This window comes from Myzus persicae, unplaced genomic scaffold (genome assembly GCF_001856785.1).
Source record: "Myzus persicae strain clone G006 unplaced genomic scaffold, MPER_G0061.0, whole genome shotgun sequence".
Taxonomy (NCBI): domain Eukaryota; kingdom Metazoa; phylum Arthropoda; class Insecta; order Hemiptera; family Aphididae; genus Myzus; species Myzus persicae.
Genome location: NW_019103316.1, coordinates 211,056 through 234,379, shown reverse-complemented (window position 1 = coordinate 234,379; position 23,324 = coordinate 211,056). Strand labels below are relative to the sequence as shown.

General features: G+C 33.3%; 1 protein-coding gene and 1 long non-coding RNA gene across 3 annotated transcripts in view; one reads left to right on the top strand and one right to left on the bottom strand.

Moving 5' to 3' along the window:
* Positions 1-5,821: 5,821 nt before the first annotated feature.
* On the top strand, positions 5,822-7,065 carry LOC111034287. Of its 2 annotated transcripts, none has more exons than XR_002604511.1 (4): positions 5,822-5,964; positions 6,439-6,535; positions 6,812-6,898; positions 6,994-7,065. It is a non-coding gene; the product is annotated as an uncharacterized LOC111034287 (long non-coding RNA). The 2 variants fall into 2 exon arrangements; XR_002604510.1 differs by having other exon boundaries at positions 6,786-6,898.
* A 3,651-nt stretch (positions 7,066-10,716) lies between these two features.
* LOC111034290 (DNA N6-methyl adenine demethylase) overlaps positions 10,717-23,324 on the bottom strand; it is a 44,884-nt gene continuing 32,276 nt past the window's right edge. The window contains exons 4-18 of the mRNA XM_022315431.1: positions 17,122-17,253; positions 16,896-17,055; positions 16,415-16,770; positions 16,167-16,330; positions 14,428-15,912; positions 14,188-14,365; positions 13,877-14,100; positions 13,615-13,801; positions 13,298-13,525; positions 13,068-13,222; positions 12,831-12,987; positions 12,620-12,746; positions 12,015-12,523; positions 11,787-11,936; positions 10,717-11,244 (exon numbers count right to left, since the gene is read on the bottom strand). Coding sequence (XP_022171123.1) covers positions 10,837-11,244; positions 11,787-11,936; positions 12,015-12,523; positions 12,620-12,746; positions 12,831-12,987; positions 13,068-13,222; positions 13,298-13,525; positions 13,615-13,801; positions 13,877-14,100; positions 14,188-14,365; positions 14,428-15,912; positions 16,167-16,330; positions 16,415-16,770; positions 16,896-17,055; positions 17,122-17,253 — 4,620 coding nt within the window. The 3' untranslated portion in view covers positions 10,717-10,836. The remainder of the gene's footprint in view (positions 11,245-11,786; positions 11,937-12,014; positions 12,524-12,619; positions 12,747-12,830; positions 12,988-13,067; positions 13,223-13,297; positions 13,526-13,614; positions 13,802-13,876; positions 14,101-14,187; positions 14,366-14,427; positions 15,913-16,166; positions 16,331-16,414; positions 16,771-16,895; positions 17,056-17,121; positions 17,254-23,324) is intronic.

The window sequence follows — 23,324 nt, the reverse complement described above, 5'->3', positions numbered from 1 at the left end:
TAACGTATTAAATTAAACAACAGTATCAGCTAGAAAGGTTTATAATGGTAGCCTTAGCGATTAGCACTCACAATATAACCAGTAAATGTTGTGCCACTGTCAATTTAGTTTTTTTGTACCGAATTAGATTTAAATTTGTGTCCGTCAGACTCCTCTGTGAATTGTGATACACCCGAATTCTGAATACTCATTATTTTAGGTAGTTTTTTAATTAAAAACATCTCGATTGCAATTACATATATACGCTATAATAAGCACTAGCAGGGTAGACAAGCCTAAAGTAAAAAAGTAGTCAAATAGGTGTGCTGTACAGACTACATTAGGTATAGGTTTACCTATCATGATTGAGTAGGAAAATGTAATAGATGTGTCAAATTTAATTCAATACTAAATAATTGTACATGATGGAAAACGATTCTAAGAAAAGACTGCTAACTTAATCATTATTATTTTGATAACAAACGTTCATAAATTTTTTTTTGTAGTTCTATTTTAAAAAGTAATTGGAATTTTAATAGCAAACAATATCTAATTTGTTAACAGGAACCACCCGCAAAGTTGGAAATGAATGAATGTTTTTATTATAAAAAGTATATTTTGCCCACTTAAAAAAAACTCGTCTTTGTTAAATCAATATATTCATTGTTCCGACCAGAATCTAAAACGAACAAAATTAGACCCATAGCTCCATGTATTTTTCGTAGAATTTTGTCTTGAGATTTCGAAGAATTTTGTATTGGTATTTCAAAATATTTTTGTATTGTATAGCATGCTGTTAAATTTATTTTTAAAAAAAACTTGAATAATTTTTGTAAGCATAACAAATTATTATTCATTTTAAATGTTTTTGTGCATCATATCAAGTTTTTGTTTATTTTAAAAATCTATGACCACTATTAATATAATAACAATATTCGTATAGAGATAGAATCTGACAAAATTATCCAACCATTTATTGTCAAGAAGTCATAACAGATCATTTAAAATACATCATTACGTGTTGTACTGAAACTTGCCAATACAGAAATGTTAATGATATTTTTCAAGAATAATGAACTATAAAATAACTTTTTTCACTGCAAGTTTATTACCTTACATTTGCATTATTTTTTTGCACCTCGCTGTTTAGGTATGACTAATGAATTTGTACATGTTGAATTAAACATTTAAAATTGTATATTATATTAGGTGATCGAATGTTATGTATGGTTTTTTACTTGTATATCATCTTTTTGGAGGTTTTTGATAAATTAAGAAAATGTATTAAATCTATTGAGATCGACTAACAAGTGTACAACACCATCAAGACATCCGGCTTCCAACAAGTGTGCAAGAGTCAATAAAAAGAATAACCATGAAATACATATTGGTACCACCGGTTTTTTAAGTACCTACATAACGCTAATTATTGCGTAATGAAGTGTATTTGTGAATTCATGGTCACAACATGCAGCCGCGCAGGTATTATATTGGTAGAATACGTCGAAGTAACGAAAATCATAATAGGAAATCATCTATGGTCAGTAAAATTGTCTATTTGTAGGTACCTTGTATCTACACCTATTGTTTATTTTTTAATACAAACATTAAACATAGGTATATGGTATACCGTATATCATTAAATAGCTTATATTATTGTAATAATATATTCAGTTGTCTAACAAATCGGACAAATATGGATACACACGTAGAAACGCAATAATATATTTTTGATGAATCAAAACGATAAAAACAAAGGATATTGTTAAATGAATGGTATCTAAGATTTTTCAGATTGTAGTAACTGTTAATTATATAAACAACGGTCGCTAATTTAAAAGCTAATAACAAAATAACTTTTACATTTATAAAATGTATTAGATATTAAAAAAATAATAATTATAGTAACACATTACTTCACGAGTAAATAATATGTACCTGGCGTATTCAATAAAATATAAATACTTAGATTTATTCATATTATCATCGAATAATCCTATACTTGTATTATAATGTATAATGTTAATCGTCAATGTTCCATTATTGATCCGTTAAAAATTCTTTACAGTTGTTCTCCTATTTCATATCATAATAGTATCCGAAACTCGCAAGCTTTAAAAATAGTTTAGCTTTATCTATTCGGGACATTATATCATGTAAAAATGCAGTTAATAATAAGTATAACATATGAAATCCTTGTTAATAAATTACGATTGATTAAAATTTGAGAATGCCACGTCGAGGAGCGATTAACATTTAACTCAACCTTTTAGTTTTCGAGAGTATAATAATTAATTACGTGTTTTGTTTATTATGTATTAATGTGTGTATTATACATAAACATCAGTGGCACACCATATACGTAACAAAAGAAATTTTAAAAGTAAAACATAAATAATCATTTATAACTGCCAACTATAACTTCGCATTAACATACTAAAATAAAGTCGGGTGAATTTTTTTTCGACGACAATCAATTTACCAATCATTCATTTCATAATTATAATATCATCTATAGGTATATACAATCAGCTAAATCTTGCACAGCCTCGTTGTTACGTAGGTGGTAGTAGGGCTTATCGTTTACCGACTGCACGAATTGTATTTACAGTCAATTTTCAATATAGTATCACATAATGTATGGAAACGTGGCATTTTCCTTTCACCCATAGTTTTTTTTTTTATATTGGACATTAGACGGGCAAAATTTTTAACTACAACAACATACCTATGGGTGTACACTATGCTTATATATAATATCACATTTATTGTTTATACTGTTTACAGTCGACCGTTCAATATACGCGCCCAAATCGAGCAATAATAATACATCATTGCAGTGAAACGCCTCCGTTATTGGATTTTTAATAGAGCAGCGTGCTTTTATTTTTTCGAACATTTTCTTGCAATTATAGTATTTAAAATCTATCATAACGTGTCTACTATGTCACGCGTACAATTATTAAGAGTGAACGCAATTGGTTTTATCAGATATACTATATAATCGATACAAAGTCATACAAAGTGATTTCCTAGGTGTGATTCAGCCCCATTTTTCGCAATACATTCAATACAATTTTTATTTTTAGATTTGTTGTAAGTACATATACATAAGAACCATAATATCTTTAAATACTTAAATTTTTTAAGACATTTAATAGAGTAGGCTGTAGCGGCACAAAATTGTTTTTTTTCAAAATATTTGAATAATTCTTTTTTGTTGTGGTTTGTAATGGTATTGATGATGCACCTATATACGTCGAAATTTGAACGAGTATTTTCTAAGTTTAAACAACTTTAAAAAACTTTAAGTATTGAGTATATTGTAGACTATAGTTTATGATATGTAATGGGTTTAACAAGTATGGGAGCAATAATGATTTAAAATTATACAAATAAATTAATTTAATGATTTGATTAGTTAAAATTGTCATTGTATAATAATTATTAGGCTAAATAGGTATTAAGTACAACTATTCTATGATTGATGTAAAACTGCTATAAAAGACTATTGTTTTTAGTGCATGCAGTTTATTAGGTTACTCGTTCGAATTTCGATTTAGATGTGTCAAACTGTCAACTGTTTCGATAAAATCATTTAGTCGACAATATTTATACAGTATGGAAGGTTAGGGTTGCCATTCGTCCCGATTTCGCCGGGACACTACCGGTTTTTACTACCGAGTCCCGATATTTTTCATTTCCCGGCCGGGACGTTGATAAGTACCGGTTTCTTAAAATAAGTCCCGAATTGTTCACGTGTGAAATGTGAATAACAAATAATAAATAATTGTCGGAAATTTCTGAGATAGCCGAGGACCGATTTAAATCATTTAAACAGAATAATATTGATTATTCTATGTTATTAAAAATTGTAGAATTTGTATTTGCATTGCCTGGATCTAACGCTGCAGTTGAGAGATATTTTCATTGATGAACAGTTGTTGGACAAAGTCACGAGGTAATTTATGCATCAATACAATAGAAGCTACTTTAGTCATTAAGACTAATTTGGAAAATAATCCTTGCCATTAATTTTATGAAGACATTTTGAAAAATAAAGATTTGCTCATCCGAGTTCATAAAACTGCAAAATATTCAACAACAAATCCAAAATCAGAAGCTTCTGGATCTCATACATGAAAAAAATCGAAAAATGAAGTTAGATGAAATCGATAATGAATAATGATGCATATTTAAACAATACATAATATATTAGTAAATAAGTAAGACCACTCTGTTTTAAATTAAAAATTGTGTACCTAATTAATTTTTTTAGATAATTTAAAATTATATTTATGAATAATATAATAATAATACTATTATTACATTTTGTGCTATTTCTAATTTTTGACTTTTTTATTTATTATAAAATATTATAATATAACAAAAATATTAAATAACGTTGGACTAAAAAAGGTATTATTAAAAATTCCAAAGAATGTATTGTGGGGGGGGAGGTATTATAGTGTCCCGACTTGTATTTTTGTATAAATGGCAACCCTATGGAAGGTGGTTCTCATTTAAAAAAATAATTTTCTGATCGTCTAGGACACTCTTTAAATGGTATGCCTAAATGTATTAAAAAAATTGTTCATTTAGGTTACTCAAACATTCAAAATTTGAATAGCTGAATTGCGTTATTAAAGGATCAGAAGGAAGTGACAATCACGCTCGCTGATTCAACCTGTATTATTTTGAGGTTTGTCATGGCCATTTAAATTTTTGCATAACTCAAACCCTGTGGATTACAAAATAGTCGTGCATAAAAACGCTAGTGGACAGTGACTGACGCAAAACATTATACACCTACTTGTATAGAACTGAAGATTATTGCTATATGCAATAATGTTAAACGCACATAATGTATATATATAGTGGGTGGTCTCAGTCGTAAAATCGAAGACATCAAATCATTCATATCTGCATCTTTCCGCCGTACGGTTCGACATAATTTGAAAAATATACAGTGACCTTACAATAGATATAGAAGTATTATACATCATAACGTATTTGTTTCGTTATTTATTTATTTCCAAACGTTCTCTGAAAAGTTATTCGTGTTCATAAGCTGTGCGGCGTTCCGCAATCTATTATATACATAGCTAATACCGTTGGCTAGGAATTAATAATGGATTCTGTCAGTTGTCCGGCTGATAATAATTTACATGTGCATAAATATGCAGAAATGTAATAGGCATGTACAGTGTACATATTATAATATTGATTTGTTTTACACGTACAGGTACTTTTGCGTAGGAAAAACATTATCCAGAGAAAGTTTCGTAACGTAAAAACGCAACGGTTATCACGATGGTTTCAATCAGAAACATACGATTATGTGAACAAAAGCTATCAAATACACCCATAAAATATAAAATATTATATTCAATATTAATTATAAACCAAATTTATTTCGTTTAATGTGTCTATATACGTCGTATAAGTACAAATACAATGCGTAACACCTTGCAGTAAAACCTATATCTACAAAATAAAATAATTAATTAATTTTGTTCCACGTTTAATTATTGAAAAATGAAATTTCTCGCTTTGAAGATATAATGATAATATTGTGGATGAATAAGCGAGAGTGTTAGATTTGATTTTTGTGTGTTAGGTGTTAAACAAATGTCACCTTCGCGAAAACAAATTTGGCATATTAACTAGGGCACGGATATGTTTATGCATCTAAAATATCTCACATAAGTTTAAAAGCATTATCATAATTTATGGAATATATTATAAATACTACAACATTTGTTCTGACGTGATTTGTGATTGGAAATTCACACATCAGAAACGGGACGATTTTTTATCAACATATATTCTTATCATAGTGTTGGCTGATATCGAGTTATTGGCCTACATCCTCAAGCCATTAAATAATTTGTAGACTTGGATCCAAATGGGACTATATCGATTTTTTTGTCAACATAAAGCTTTAATTATCGATGTTCTATGATTGAAGCTCAAAAATAACAAGTAAGTCAATTACTTTAAGAGTTATCCAGAACTAAAAGTTGCTAAATCAATATATTTTACGAAACATTTAGAGTTTAATGCTTAATGTTTAAGAAATCATTCGAAAAAAACGTATGGACTATCTTGTACCAACTAATTATATTTGTATGTCTTTAAATTTTAAAACAATAAGTTTATTCAAATAATATTTTTAATGTAACAAAACAAAAACATTATAATTAAATGGTTAGTTCCATCCTGCGTATACTGTACATTTATAAAACCTAATAAGTACATCCTTAGTTGTATAGTCCGTAATTACTTAGGAGAAAGAAAAATAAGCCTCAAAAATCCAGAACTGCCCCCCTCCCCCACTTTACTCCAGGCTTTCCAATACGGCCTACACAAACACCGCATTGTCTGAGTTCGGTGATAATATAATCAGCATAGAAATAACACGAGGAACAAATTATTAACATTTTGTGCATTTTACAGTTGTTTACGCTAAAAAGATACTCAATAAGACACATTCTACGAAAAGAGTATTCGGATTCTAGATAATCGACGCATATTAACAAACGTCGAAGTTACAGTAAGTACATTGCAAGTACAAGTCAACCATTAATGCGTATCTTAGACACTGATACTTCTCCCTTTATACATATTTGTATAATATTATATTTTATCAACATGGTCATATTATACTATACGTCCAAACTCTATCCAACGTCTCTATAGATCTATGGGGGATTTATACTTTACTTTTCGTACCTCCATAACCGCGGCATCCTTGTCCGCCGTAAAGTAGCTATATAGTAAACCAACGTATTGACTTTCATTAGACTCAAATACTTACATAATTCTACAGCCGCGAGGAAAATATGGACTCTCATGAGTACGGTGTTATTTGTTTTTTACCGTACAAGCCGTCATTAGATGCTACTTAATAAATAAGGTTTGTATTTACAAAAACGAGGGTACAAAGACGGTGTTTTTTTTTTCTGGAAACTAATATAATGTTTTATATTGTGTATCTATACAATATTTTAGTTATGAAGAACTGTCGTGTCGCCGCCGGGGTCTTTGTGGAAAAGAACCGAAGACTGTGGTTACAATGAACGGACAAAAAAAAAAAAAAATACGCCAAAACTCGTTTACTGGATTCTAGGATCCGATTTCCAAACAACCATCCGCGGGGCAGGTTCTACCTATTATTTTCGCATTTGCGCACATTATCTCCGACGTATGGTATGCGCGGATGATATTATACAAATATTGTATGAAATAAAACAGGTACCTATAATACAATATCATTATTGTCCGAAAAGCTGTCCAGTATTCGTTTTCGCTTTCAATCGGTGAAGCGGTAAGTAAACACAGAAACCGCCGTGCGGCCGGCACTCCTGTAACTTGTCAGTAAATAACAATAATGTACCAAGTCGTGACCAAAAACTAAAATAATTGTTCAATAGTTTTACGATGCGCCTGCGCGTGCATAAACGTCACCGGATTATCGTATATTATTTTATTTTCGACTTACCGTAAAAAACTCATCAAAATACGCATTCTTACTTCTTACATAACATGATATATTGGTACGAGATGATTCACCTGCAAGCATGCGCAGTGCGCACCCACATTTTTTCCTCTAATGGGCAGTGATTTCGTTAAAATTCTGACTTTAGGAATTGTTTCCAGTACAAACGACCTCTTTCTTATACATTGTTAAGCAGATGATTTTTTTGACGATGCTGATGTATCTAAATCAAAGTTCAATATACAGACAACAAGTTTCTGCTTCATTAAAATTTATGTACAAATAAGAACGCCTAGTCGTCCTAAAGATGGTTTTACAAATATATAAAATAGATCGCGTATCGAGTCTAGAATTTATTATACTCGGATAATGTTTACAAATTATAAAATATTGATACATAAACAAGAACAACTATAATTTTCAAACCATCTTACCCCCAACACATTTTTCAAAACCTATTATCCATGTAGTAGCTATACACAAAATTAAGCAGTCACTCAAAAACTACTCGTTAGATTTTCGATTTATATAATATTATAAATCAAAGTTTTTATTTTCCCGCTTAACAATTTAAAGGAAAACAGTGATTATTATTTGGAAAAAAAGTTGGTTTCACCACATGACACTCCTTAAATGGTAGGTCCCAACAAAAAAATACAATCAGAGGAAAATACGGCCTTTGGGTATACTTCAAAGTTCGGAATATCAAAATTTGAAAAAATGTATACTTGAAATTAAAATTGGGAATGAGTATACTTGTGAGTTGTGATAAATCACTCTGTATATTATGCCATGGGAAAAAACACGTTTCAATCTGGTCATCCAGCTCGCCACTATAATGTGTATACATACATTTATATTCATGTAACTGCAATAGGTACTGCATATTATACTATTAATATTATAGGCGCATCGAAGATAGCTTCACACGATGTTTATTAATTATTATTAATAACGTTGTTGGGTAAATTATGTGCAATATAAAACGATGCGGTCTCAGATCCGTCATAATAACGAACCTCCAAACGTTTTACGGGTAATTAAAACTCGTTTTCGGCTGCGATTTAATAGGTCAATCGGTCGATTTTATTTTTCCGATGATATTACACAGACATAATATGTGCTTCAAAACAAGAGAAAACGAAAACCGCAACTTAAAATGTGGTAATAAACACAGTTTTTTATTGATATTATTATTGGTATATTTAAGACATGACCTCATGACGTCATTTTAATTAGGTTTATACTTTCGTTGACACTGCAGTCGTTACACTCGTCTGTACAGTTATTCATTACGACAAATCTGCAAACGCGTGTGTTTGCCTGTACAATAACAATATTGAGTGGATTCAAAAACTCGTGCAGATACGAAATGCCCATATGCGAATATTGTATTATTATTCACCTTCGGACGATTATATTAGTTTTAATAATGCAGGTGTAATAAATAATTATACATCGTTAATCGTGGTACAATAGGGTCACTTGGCTGGTCTGGGATGGGCTCGACGACAGCAAAATGAGGTTAGTAAAACACACATCGATAAAGATGTAGGTACAACATAATTATTTGAAAAGTGTGTACAAACTCTTTTTATTCGAGAGAATCTCATTGGTAGGTACATTCGATTAACTTACAACGCTAAATTAAATACGTTTTTTTCATTGTGTATATTATAAATAAGCCTTAACATAAATTAAAGTAAGGATAAGAATAGTAAAAAAAAAAAATAAATAAATAAATAAATAATAATAAATACAAAAAAAAAAGAATTAAATTAATTAAAATGTACACGAAAAAAATCATACATGGTCCGGCGTTTATGAACAAAAAAAACATTTTGGAAGACAGACTTTTTTTTATCATGAAAAATCCAGATTAAACGATATAAAAACAAAACATACAATTTTCAATGTCGCATTAAAATTAAGATACATATTTTTTGTACTCGTCGTTAAAAAAAGCTCAGTGCTTATCAATAATTTCACATAATGGTTAAACTAATAAATATATGAATATGAATGTCTTTTTTATTATTTCTTAAAATAATTATCATTTAAACTTACAATATTATGGAACACACAATCATCAATAATTAAATATAAATATTATTGTTTTTTGTTTTATTTAGAATACAAAAATCGCAACATCTTAAAATATTTATTTGAAATTCAACGCATTATTAAATTTTCTTATATTTTTATCCTAAAAAAAGTCTTCCAAAAATATATTATATACTTTATAATATTATATGTTTATATATTTATGATTTTTTTCCATTTGAAATACTGTCTTTTTACACAAATTTATACACTTGATTTATTCTAAAAAAAATAAATAAATTTTCAAAAATGTATGAGCGGTTTTTGTTTTGCATTATTACTTATGAATAATGATTAAAAAATATTCCTATAACTAAGTAGGTCACACACTACCCCTATGATAGCTACCTAACTAATCAGTCAAATTTGATATATTTTTTTTTATATATTATTATTACTATTATATTTTAATTCTGATTTCGCAAGTGATTTGTACATGCTAAACACTAATAAGTGTGATGGACTTTCTACTTACGATCGTAGAGAGATCTATTTAATGAACACAAAATAAATTATTTAATAATCTTATTTTAAAGGGTGATTGGGGAAAAGGATATACCTAAAATCGATCATTTTCAAACTCGTGGGTGAGAATAGTAGGTGAGTTCATCGACAGAATTACTTTTAGAATAATAATTTAAAAAAAAATTTATACCGAAGCCGTGTTAACTTTGTTTCATCTAAAATTGTTTATACAACGGCGGTATAAATATTTAATACACATATAAATAGGCGATTAGTTAAGAGTACAAAAATAAAACACTAAATATTTTGGAATCGTACATGAAAAAAAAAGTTGTCTATCAAAAAATAATACACACATATTCCTTGTTTTGGGGTAAAAGAATAATTGTTTTTCACTATAATATGTACAGAAAAAAGTAAAAACAAAAAGTAAACAAATCATAACAAAAATTGTGATTAAAAATTGATACTTATATCTAGAGTTTTCTTATTGACGTAAAATGATTACTTAAGTCCTATCCAAATAAAAAATAAAACGATAATCGTATATTATATAAATAGCTTCTTTGGCATTCGTATGAAATTCGAGAAGTGAAAAATGTATTGAACGGAGGAGAGATATTATTTATAATATTATTTTGGTGGGTTGGGTTAAATAGGGTTGGGTAGGGGTCGAAATCACATGGCATGAGGAGTGGCCGATCGACTGGGTATAAAAATTAATACAAAAAAAAAGGAAGTAAAAAAAACTTAACCCTTTTACTCCGGCGGCATGCGTATACTAGCTTCTACTCCTGACATTGGTTCTCTTGGTACGGTCCGGTTACCATACACGGGAACATTGGGAACAGCGTCGTCCACGTGGTGGTGGTCACAGTGGTTGATTTTCGTCCACCAGTGGCTGACAATAGCGCGTTGGCAGTGGTGGTCGTGGTCGTGGCCGCTGTGCCTGTGCCGCAATTGCAATTGGTAGTTGCGTTGCCCATCTTTCGCACCCTCATTTTCTCCTCCCATTCCTCCCAGCCGTGTTTGGGTCTGTTCAAATTCCGGTGCTGGTAAAACACTAAGCTGATCCGGGTCGGGTGCAGCCTGTCAGGTTTCCGGAGCGCCGTGGTTGCGTGTAATTCCTGTTTGGCCACCTCAAACAGCACGGAACCGTGACTCAGTGCTATAGCCACGCCACCCATCTGTGAGTCCTGAAAAATTACACACACAAACTGTTTTACAAACGGCTCAGGCGCAAACGTTTCACTGATGATGAGTAACTATAAGCTTGCGGTTGATTTATGACGTGCAGTTGACGATCTCTGCAATGAATGGTTTTAAACTGATAGGTGTTGAAATGAAAAATAAATATCTATTTGGCGTAGAGTGCGATTACTCTTTCGGGAATAGTGAGAGGGGAATACCATATGGCATATGATGTACTGAATAAATCAGTAATTGAATAAAAAGTTAAATTTATAGTAGATTTCAGAAGTATTCGAGGAACCAAATCTAACAATAGCAACAAGACTATGGTATAATTTACGATGTACGTCAATTTTTTCGTATTCCTATTTAAAATGAAACAGCAAATAATTTAGAGATTGAGGGTCCGCAGGTTATTAACTGTAATATCTTGTTGAATAGTGAAATCTAAGAACTTTTTCTCGACCGTCAGCTGCTTTTTATTAGACAAACGCCAATGTGGCATGTGACCACCACATTTGAATACATAACGCACACGAGAACATACCTTGAAGCATTCTTCGTTCTCTATGTAATCGGTCACTTCGCCGATCGGATGTACTTTGGGTGCCGCTGCAGGTTCGGGCACAACAACTGAGGGGAAGTACGGTGTTGGTCCGTATGGATCCCATCTTGGAAGCTGGTACTGGGACATCCCCTGTAAGAAACGAATTCTTTGTTAGTATAAATACACGACACATGTTTATAGGCAAAACAACCATTAAACGTGATTTACCTGATTGAACATAATTGTCGGGTCCTGGTTTGTAATTCGAGACTCGTGCGTTTGGAACGGCTGAGATGGTTGTGGTGGCGCATACAAATGCGATTGCGGTGGTGGTGGGCACCAACGGTTGGAGGCGGCCTCGGGGTGCAGTGGAAAATACTTTGGTTGCTGGCTGTAACAATGACTGTACTCTATTGGGGGGGCGGCGACGACGTTTGTCGGATTGGGCAGGGCTTGACTAGATTTATAATAATAATTATAGTTGTTGGCATTTGCCATCTCAGTCGGTCTCGGAACTGGTCTGCTCTGAGCGTAGCTGGTCGACTGACTGAAGTAATCTGGTGGTTTTTGAAGCATTGGAGCTGAATTCCCGGCAAGTGCTGGTTCAACCGGCTTGCCACCAGGTAATCCACCACCTACAGGTGGCCATAGGTTACGGACGTGATGCCTAGGCAATGATTGATAATTCGTCGTGTTTGCTTTCGAGTTCATTTCCATGCTTGGTGACATGAGATTATCTATTTAAAAATAGGTATAGTATAATATTATGAATTCTTAAGTGATTAAAAAATTACTTTTAACTATTAAGCTAAATAATAAAAATGTTAACTTACCGACATTATTCCATGGACTATATTCCTGGACGTTATAGAAGTTAGAAGGGCTCTGCCCTAGTAAACCTTGATGATTCCATCTTTGATACATGTTTATAGTTGGGCTATCCAATACTGTTGAAGATATCTAAATACGACCATATATACAATTACTTTTTATTGTTTTATAAACAGTATGGAGATAAAAATAAAATATTATGTCTTTACATACCTGTGAACTTTGGACTTGTGTGTCACTATTTTGTTCAAATTTTTGTGGTACTATAGTTGTAGGTGCTCCTCTAGGGGATTCGGGTTCTTCGACTTGGCGTTTCTTACGTCTACACGGAGTAAGTGGTACGGATCTAACTCTTACCTCACACGGAAATCTACAACCATGAAAAACAATTGCCATGAATAAAATTGATGGTTAGTAAATTATAAATCGTTTATAAACTATAGTACGTACTTGGAAAGCATTTCGACCGAACCATTCTTAAATTTATCACTTTGAGCCTGCTTGTCTCCAAATTCATCCGACTCGTCCACTACATATAAAGGCAGTACGTGCAATTGTTCGTCATCAGGTTTTTGAAACCCACGATGTTTGTTCAATGTTACCACCTTAACATTATCAAGAATTTAAGCAAAATACTTTTAAGGTAACAAATTATTATAATTATTAATTAATTAACTTACAACTGTACAGCCATTGTGCATGTTGTGAAAGTCTCGGTGAGCGTGAGCGCAAAAATCTATACAAGCTGTAACGCTGGCAAAAGGACGACCCGGTTTTAAACCCAATCGACAATCCGAGCCTTCACGTTCACATTGTATTTGATTGTTATACGAACGTGGAGCCAATGACTTGTACAGAGGTGATAAATTAGTCGCTAGCATGTGTAATCGTTCTTCTAACTCTTGTTCCTAATTGAATTTGTAAAATGCAGATATTATTAAAGTACTATATTGGTTTAAAATGTATTGTATAAAATAATTATAACAACAAAATTTACCTCTGTCCGTACGGAAAGTCTGAATTTTCGCACGTCTTTACTCCTTGCGTATTTACAACCGTTGTAGTACATCGACCAAGAACAACCAAACGAAAATGAAGCACCGCACGTATCCGAGTCGAGTCCCTGACAGGCACATGTTCGCGGATCGTTCGTACCACATCGTCTGGTAGTCGGTACTCCGTATCTATATCGAATAAATCGTTTGTTGATTAATAACATAAATAACATGAGTTAATTTAAATATTATATCAATACGCACTGGTTAAGCTTATGCGACAGCATTGTGTATAGAAAATCGGCCTCGTCGGACAATATGCCTTCCCACGACACAATACAAATGACAATCCAAGAATGTTGACATTTGTGCCCTCGTCGATTTTTAACAACTATTAAAAGTTTCTCGTCAGTCGACGAACGCCGTATTACCCATTTGGCTAAAGGACAGCCTTGAGTGGTTTTGCCTTCTTTGCCAGTGTATAATACCTATATGCATGAACATAAACAATAATATTAACAATCATCAATTATTTTTGAAATTAAGTAAACTTTATTCATGTGAAATTATCCTACCTTTTCCATCCGTAACCCATTGCCTCGTACACCCGACATATTTTCCATATTTGTTCTTAATTCAATTAAATTGTTTGCTGAACCCAAGTGAGTGTAAAACGGTCCGGGTTCTGGAGGCGCTTGGTCGGCAGGGAAACAATTGCAATCGGGAACCGTAGCTTTGGTATTAGTTTTTTGTCTGAAATACATAATGCATTTATAAAAACATAATTCAGATAAATTATAAAAATTACCACTTACTTATCATCTAGATTATCAGAGCATTGACTATTATTTAGACTGCTCTCTTGTTTCATTTCCACCGGATCGATACCTTCATCCGACGTCTTTAACCCATGGCAACACCCGTCAGACAAATGTTTTGTTGTTGGCGTATCTGTACCACCCATTCTACAGCACCATGGGCCTGCCACAACGTCAATAGGATTAGGGCCACCATTGCCGTTGAAAACATAGCCATTATTTTGGTTTACCCTAGGATCGACCCCAAACGGAAATCGGTGCAATCTCACTTCATACGGTACTTCAATAAACTCTTCTTTAACACTAGTGTATTTTTGGATTTCTAGGCTTTTCTTATAATCATAAACCGGTTTCTGCTGCTGCTGTTGTTGTTGTTTTTGTTGTTCTGGTTGTGAGGGTGATGATTGTTGTTTTTCTTTTGATTCTTTTTGTTCATTATGGTGGTGGTAGTGATGGTATTTCGGATGCCGTTCGACATCCGAGAAGAAGCCACCACCCTCAGTAGCTAAGCTCCGAGGATGGTGGCCTTGGACTAAAAAATTATTGCTAATCAAGTTTTGTTTGGAGTCCGCCAGATATTGTTGATGATCAGACTGATTCAGTGGGCTCTTGGCGTCACCACTATCGTCGTTTCTTTGTTGGCGCTGAAGCGCTTGATGCTGTTGCATTATTTGCTGCCGATGCAAATGTTGTTGATGTATCTGCAGTTGGTTATGCGTTTGCTGTATACTTTGGTGATGCTGTTGTTGTTGCTGCTGCTGTTGTTGCTGCTGCTGCTGTTGCTGTTGTTGCTGCTGCTGCTGCTGTTGTTGCTGCTGCTGCTGTTGTTGCTGCTGCTGCTGCTGCTGTTGTTGCTGCTGCTGTTGCTGCTGCTGCTGCTGCTGTTGCTGTTGCTGTTGTTGTATTTGTTGTTGTTGTTGTATTTGTTGCTGATGATGCATTTGTTGATGGTTGTTTTGCTCTTGTGGGCTGTGCCTCTGTTCAGTTTGATATTGATCGTTAAGATACTGCTGATGCTGTGCCGCACTTTGTTGTGCTTGTTGTTGGGCTTGTTGTTTAGCTTGTTGTTGCGCATGTTGTTGCGCTTGTTGGTGCGCTTGTTGCTGCTGAGCTTGCTGTTGATGTTGAACTTGTTGCTGAATTTGCACCTGTTGCTGCTGCTGCTGTTGTTGTGGTTGATGCATATGTTGGTGGTTATTTTGATCATTGGAATTATGTTCTTTTTGGTACTGATCGTTGAGATATTGTTGATGTTGAGATTGTTGTTGATCTTGCGGTCTATCTTGTAAATATTGTTGTTGTTGATATTGTTGTTTGTTGAGAATCATAGATTTTATTCGACTATTTAAGTTGCTTTTTTCAGATACTGGTGTTGATGTATCATATTGATTATTTGACTGGCCCCATACGCCAGTTGCTGGAGAGTCTGAAACTCGACTTCTCTCCTCCCCTACGGAATTTCCATCATTTTTACCTGGGTACCTGTTAGTAAAAAAAAATAACACATTTTAATATATGCATAATGTATTCATTTTTAACACATTTTTAAATTTAAATTTGAAACATTGTATTCTAATATAAAAATAATAAACAGTTAAGTTTTCTACATTCTGAATTTAATTAATAATTAATAAGAAATTAAAAATAATAGATCATTAAGTCTACATAATTATATTAAACAATAAATTAAAATATAAATAAAATAATATAAAAACTAGTTATAGCTAGTTATTTACCCATTAGAGTTGTGTAAACTCTGTTGCGATTGGGGAGGTTGTTGAGGTGGGTACCCAGGTATCGCGTTTCCCGCACCGGGTTGACTAAAACTGTTGTTAACTACTTTGATAGATGCGTCGTTTGACGAATCCAAGGTCTGAGAGGATGGTGATTGTTCTTGTACCTATACAATTTAATATAATAATAATGATAACAGTTTAAAAAAGAAATACCCTTAACGTTCAATGCAAGACTCAAGTATACGTACAGTCTGGGAAATGTGATTGTAATTCGGTGTTCCATTGACAAAATCTGTTCTACCCGAAGTCTCCAAGTATTCGACGTTTCCGTTTATAGTGGGTGCAACATTTGGCACACCATTAATTAATGAGCTGGTGGTGACTTGGGTGGGTTGTTGAGCGAAACCGTTGCTGACTTGAATGAATCCGGTTGTCGGCGTTTGAGCCGCGCTAACCGTTTGATAGCCCGGTTGGTTGTAAACGTTTGGTGGAGCGTGAGTAGAATAATGCAGAGTATTGGCGGGAGAATGGTATCGTATGTCTTCTAATTGAATTTGTTGGCCAACATACTGAGGTTGTGGTGATTGAGTGACTGCCGTCCAACCTATATATTCATGTAATTTCATTCGTATTATTACGTTACCTATCGTAGTTATTTCCAATATTTTTTTTTATTGAAGTTTATTTTATGGTGTTCGCATTTTTATTTGCGTATATTATCGTACTAACCCAATGCGTTCCCGTCGGTTGAGTGCCACACGGTGGCTGGAGTTCCGAACCTGTTATCTCTAAATCCTATGCCATTGGGATCGGATTCCATAATGCTGACAGCCTGGTTACCGTAGAACCCAGCCCCGTTGCCTGACGTTGTCAACACTGTGCCAGATAGCTAAAACAGAAATTGTATATTATAATAACGTAAACCGAGGTGTCCGCGATTCACGTGATATCCTACCGAGTTGTGATGGGATTCGGTCATGACCACTGGCGACCCGGGAGCTCCGTTCAGCGGAGTTGACGGCCCGGGCGACTGTTGTTGAGAGCCTGAATTGCCTGATATCGATCGGTTGCCCTTGTTCCTGTAAGCCTGTAACAAATATATTCAAACGTAAGACTCCAGTCAGTAATATTACATAATAAACTGCGACAAAACGTAAACAGACTGTTGATAATGTAAAAAAAAAGATAAAATGGCTATTTGGGTTTAATAATAGAAATTACTGCACTGTGTGTGGGCGTGTTAATATTTTTGATTCAGCGCCAAGCAACTTTACGAGTTTTCAAAGAAACCAATGTGCGTCGGCGGTTTCTCCCTCGTCCTCCTTTCGACAACTTCATAGCTACTACTACTAGTACTACTACTATAATACTCCTAAACTTCTATAAAACTACTACAACTATGACTAGCACTGGTGATGATGATGCATCGCAGCTGGAGACTGAGGAAAATGCGCTCAAGGGATTTTACCCGACCTTCCACAATTGTTTTTAGAGGAACGCACTTGTTACGCGCCGTTTTCAAAACCCACACAACGCATGTACACAAGACCTTCTATATATTTAATATATATATTGTATTGTATGTTATACTATACAAATTACAAGTCCCAAGGGATAATAAAAGAATTGGTGGGTGCTCGGTGAAGGGTGTATGGTGGAGGGAAGGTGATACCGACTATGAGCCCATTGTTTTCGGAACTCAAAAGATCTATTATTTGAAGTGGGTTGCATCTTGTACTTATATATATATATTATACACAGTGGAAGTCTTATGGATTTATGAATGGAACAGAGTCTTTCTTGTTGTTTGACTTTAAAAAATGGACACCACTCTCCGCGTATGACGATAACGTGTCAACTTTATTATCGGCTAATCGTTGGCTACTATAATATTACCGCTACCGTGATTTTATCGGATTATCTCCAAACGCTTATACGATAAAAATATATAGTAATAATATTCTTATATTGTACGTGCACAAGCGAATACATTCCTCTGATTGTTTTTGTTGTAGGTAATCTAAGACATGATTAAGTAACGATGGCTGGAAAAAAAATATTAAACTATAAAACTATCACTAATACTTCTATATTATTAAACAAAGTTTAATATTGTTCCATAGTTATTATTCACGTTAATCGAAATAAATACATTTTTCCATTAAACTACGCATATGTACCGGTAGATTAACAAATTATCATCGTAATTGTCTTACAGATAATTGAATTAATGGTACCTAATTAGTAATTATATTAAAATACTCGTAATAATTAATGTTTGAAATATTTGATACAAGTTTAATTTATCATTGTCTTGGGCAAACTTCTTCATTTATGTCCATTGTCCACGTTAAAGCAAATTCGTATAATTGACATAATATTATTATTTTTTAAATAATAGACCAACAGGATACGAAAAGAACCAAATAAATATAGGTACTCAACAAATGTATTCTCATAGGTTGTATTAAATAAATATTGAGATCTAAATTATTATGAAAAGTTAGGTTTGGTTGATTATTATACTCGCAATTAAAATTTAAAACGAATAATTTACTAATAAATCTCCTGTTTTATTTTTCGTTTTCTTTTTTTAATATTAAATGCACTAAACTGAAATAAATTTTAATTAATTAGTTTTCAATTGCACTTGTGCTACCGGTTTTTATCAAATTGGATTAGCCATGGTGTGAATATAAAGGTATATTACACATTATTATACATAAATCAAAATAATTGGAAATTGTCTTGTCCAGTAAGTACCTATATGGCTATATATTATTATGATAACTGATAATCGTAATAATTTTCAGACCAGTTAGATAAGTTTGAGTACTGTGGGTACAAACAAACAAAACGTAAGACAGACTTTTGACCTCGGCCGGTATAATATTATATAATCGCATGGATTATATATTTTCGAATATTTGAATACCTATAATATTAATGTATGTGTGGGCACCATTTACAGACTAACTGCACGGCATGCGTTATGCCGTTCTATTAAGTATATTAGTGTACGTAAGACATAATATTATATTGTGTTGTACACGCACGACGACGATATAACATATATGCCTACCTAATATTATTATACGATCGTGGAACGTGTGCGAGCGAGGCCATTGCACGAAATTACCATGAAACATCAATAACGTGAACTGCGATTACCGCTGTACAATACGTTTATATACTTCCATAATTTAAACACGCCGGGCTAAGATCCGGAGAATAAACTAAAACTGTGACTACCGATTTACCGTACAGTGATTATAATAATATTCGTCCAAAATTTGATTGTTTTATTTAACGAAATACTCCGACTTCAATAAATGAAATAAAAAATGCACTTTGCCATTCAAACAAGAAAAAACTTAAAAAATAGTAGTTATAAAAATTGTAAAAAAACATTAATTATATTCAAAATGTTGTTTTTAACAATGCACATTTTTTTCTTCAAAAAGGCTGTTAGTTTTTTTGAATAAAAAGTGTTTTGCGATGGATGAATCACCTAATAATTAATATTTATTGTACGCACGTTTTCCACGGTAATTATTATAATTACCATTTACCAACTGCAGCATATAATACAATATCGTACCTTCTTCTAGGGCTGTTAGCATTTCTCTCCATGACAGGCCTAGATTTATATAAACTATCCAATTTCGGTGTCTTATATCTCAAAAAGCATCTTTAGAGCGTACCTTCTGGCATATTATATAAAATGGGCAGAAATATTACTCAACACATTTCTCGATAACTTAAATATTTGTAACGACAATAGTAGGTAAAACACCTTTATGATTATAGTCTAACTTAATGTAGACGTATAAAGTCGATGTCGCTTTGTCTCGCCGGTTAATAATACTTAATTTATTACTATTATAAATGTCGTCATATCTACCATGGTATAATACCAGTATACCACTGCTGCGTGCAGCAGTATAATATCATAATATCGTAGTGCCCCCCCCCCCCCGGTATAATAGTAAAGTCGGTATAATTAAACGAATAATTATCGTACGGTTACAACAATGACACCGTGATAACCACAAAAATCATAACACACAGTCTCAAACGGCGTTTTCACACTTTCGACCGTCCATCGTCGACGTAGTAGCGTATAGTACCTACCTATCTATTGTTTGAGCGGACTTGTTTGCTTGGCTAAACGCGTATAGCTGTCGTCTCTACCGATTCCATCGTCTCCATCAATCGTCGGCCATTGTGAGCGATTCGCGAGCGTATAACACGATTAGATATTATTATTGCCGTATTCGGTGCGTTTGAAAACGATTTCGGCGGCGGAGTGAGCGACGAGCGCAGTCGATATCAGCGGAGGTCTGACTGTGTGGTATTATCAGAATACCAATGTCCTCCCCGCCCGCCCCGGCTTGCCGCCACCGTTCCAGCCCTTCCAGTCGTCCGAACGCGCGAGTGCATATTTTTATTACTATTATTATTATTATTATTATTATTATTATTATATACAACGTGCGCGCGCGCGCATGTACTCTGACGTCGAGGCCACTGCAGTGTGGCCGCGGCCGCGACCCACAATTATTGGGTGCTACGGACTCTGTCGTCACAGCGATATTGTATTCTTATTACTGAAAATTGATATTATTATGACTCGATGATGGTACGACTACATTTCCCATTAAACTCGTCGGCTTAAATATGTTTACGGAGAGGGTTTTGAAATTTTTTCAAAAAAGTCTTCGGGAACGAGCGTCGTTCTCACGTCCAAGTCCATCACTATTATAGTCGTCGTGTGTTCCCCTCTATAGATTCGTGCACCGACGATTGGGTAGGTACGTTAATTATTGTACCCACCTACCTATTGTATGCCTACTAAAGCTCGTTATCGTTAAGTACGGTAGTCACTTGCCCTCCCCGTCCCGCGCGTTCATCGCCTACACCAGCCGCCACCGCCTCTGAATTACGTGCATGTATGCGCTATTTGGGTCACGTCACTACACATGCACACTTATCAGAGGTACGGGTCGTCGACCAGTCGCCTGATAATTAAGTATTATAATATATGTAATAATAATAATGTACACGTTTCGTCCACCACCTCGAAGTACCTACTACGAAACACAATACTACACCGTCAACATTGGTTTATCTATAACATTTAGGATATGACGATAATATTATAGATAACCGTAACGTATACATAGGTATGTAGACCATATTATTAATTATTATAATGTAATGCGTGTATGATATTATTAATGCGATTCGGTGCTTAAATACTAAATTTTTTAGATTATATCATCGTTGCATTAGCACACACAATTTTGGGTCGGGTTTATTTTTTTTTATCAACCGGCTTATTCCACATGACCACATTGATACCCGAGTGTTTGACGCAACATCATATTTTCACAAAAACTGGAAGTAATTTACATACAGCATTGTATACTATATTCACAATTTATAGGTACCTTCAACTCTACAAGTATAACACATAATGAATGAATGTACGACTCGACACTCGTCTAATTTTTACTACTGAAAATACTACTTGGTACTAACTACTTGGTTATACTATTTTTACTACTTGGTATTTACCTATATAGGTAAAATGGTAAACGTAAAAATTACGTCCAGAAATGTTACCACCAGAAAATAATCAAATACAAAAATTGTCTAAATACAAACTTAAGGTCCATCGTATAATGGAAATTGTTTTCGAAGGTTTTAAAGTCGATCTCTCCTTGATTAATGCCCTTAGTCTCGAGTGTCATATATTATAGTGTTCTTAAACATTTTGTTGATTGCCAGCAATATTACCCCACTATCTGTTATACTGGTTTAATTAAATATTGTTTTTCCAAAAAAAATCCATTAATACGTCAAGTGCTGTCTAAAGTCTAATATATTATATTATATTATATTTATATTTATAAGCTAAATATTCCGTCACTGATAATAAATATATGACAAACTACTTTGAAACTGATTTTTGTACAACGTAGGTATACTTAAACAATTCATAAAACAACACATTATTGTTATGAGTACTTATTTATACTGTATTTATAATTATTCATTTAGGACAGATTGTACTATTGATTCCTTATTTTTGATTTTGAATGATAAAAATATGTATTTACACCGTACGTGCCTACATTTCGGTACCTACATGGAATAATATTAACATTCCATATATACCTAGTAATATTATAATCGATTTGCAGAACTTTCCCAGCAACCACAGTAGGTAGTAGGTACCCCCAATATTCACAACATGATTAAAATCCAGGATTCCATATGAATGTATGTAATTGCATTTATAATAACACGATAAAACGCAGAAAAAAAAACGATTTCAATTTGGGGAATTAATGATCTACACTTTAGTGTTTTCCTCAAATCCGCTTAAAATGTAAATTGTGATTAGAATTTTTGTTAATAGGTATATTATATAGATCACACAACTGTTCTCCACTTTTATCTTATTTTATTTTTATGCAAACAATATTTTTTCTGTCATTCTGATGAGTTTACGACTGTCTCAGTCAAGCTTAAAAATTGTTGTTGCTCGTCCACCCCTTAAAGCGATTTTTCACTTCACCAGATCTGCCGTGATATATATTATGCCTGATTACGTTCGGTGGTGAAACGAGTGTCCAACGATCGAATAATATTATTGACATGTTTTGAAATGTCGAAAACTGTAAGGATTAAGTATAGCCGAAAGCATAACGCATGTTTGGCCTGACCATGTGTAATTAACACATCATATTAGCATTTAGTACACCAACTTATCTTAATATTTTATGACGGACGTGACGTTCAGTCTTTCTCGATAATAGTTCAAAACCAATCATATGGATCTATGACATGTACAGCATTTTTTAGATTTCATATAGAGCAGTTTTACTCGTATACTTAAAAAAAAAAAATAATTAATGTCACTAAATAATGATTGATTAAAAGTAAATACAAATTCAAAATAATAATTACAACAACAAATCATTTGAATAATGTTGTTATTATTTTATATGTAAAAAATCTAGGTATGTACATTGTATATGTGTCTCATTCTGTCCTTTTATCACCCATAGAATCTAGATGGTTACTCGTATCAATGGCAAAAAATTGTAAAAGTTTTTAGAAGAGTAAAGAAGGAGAAATTGAAAAGTA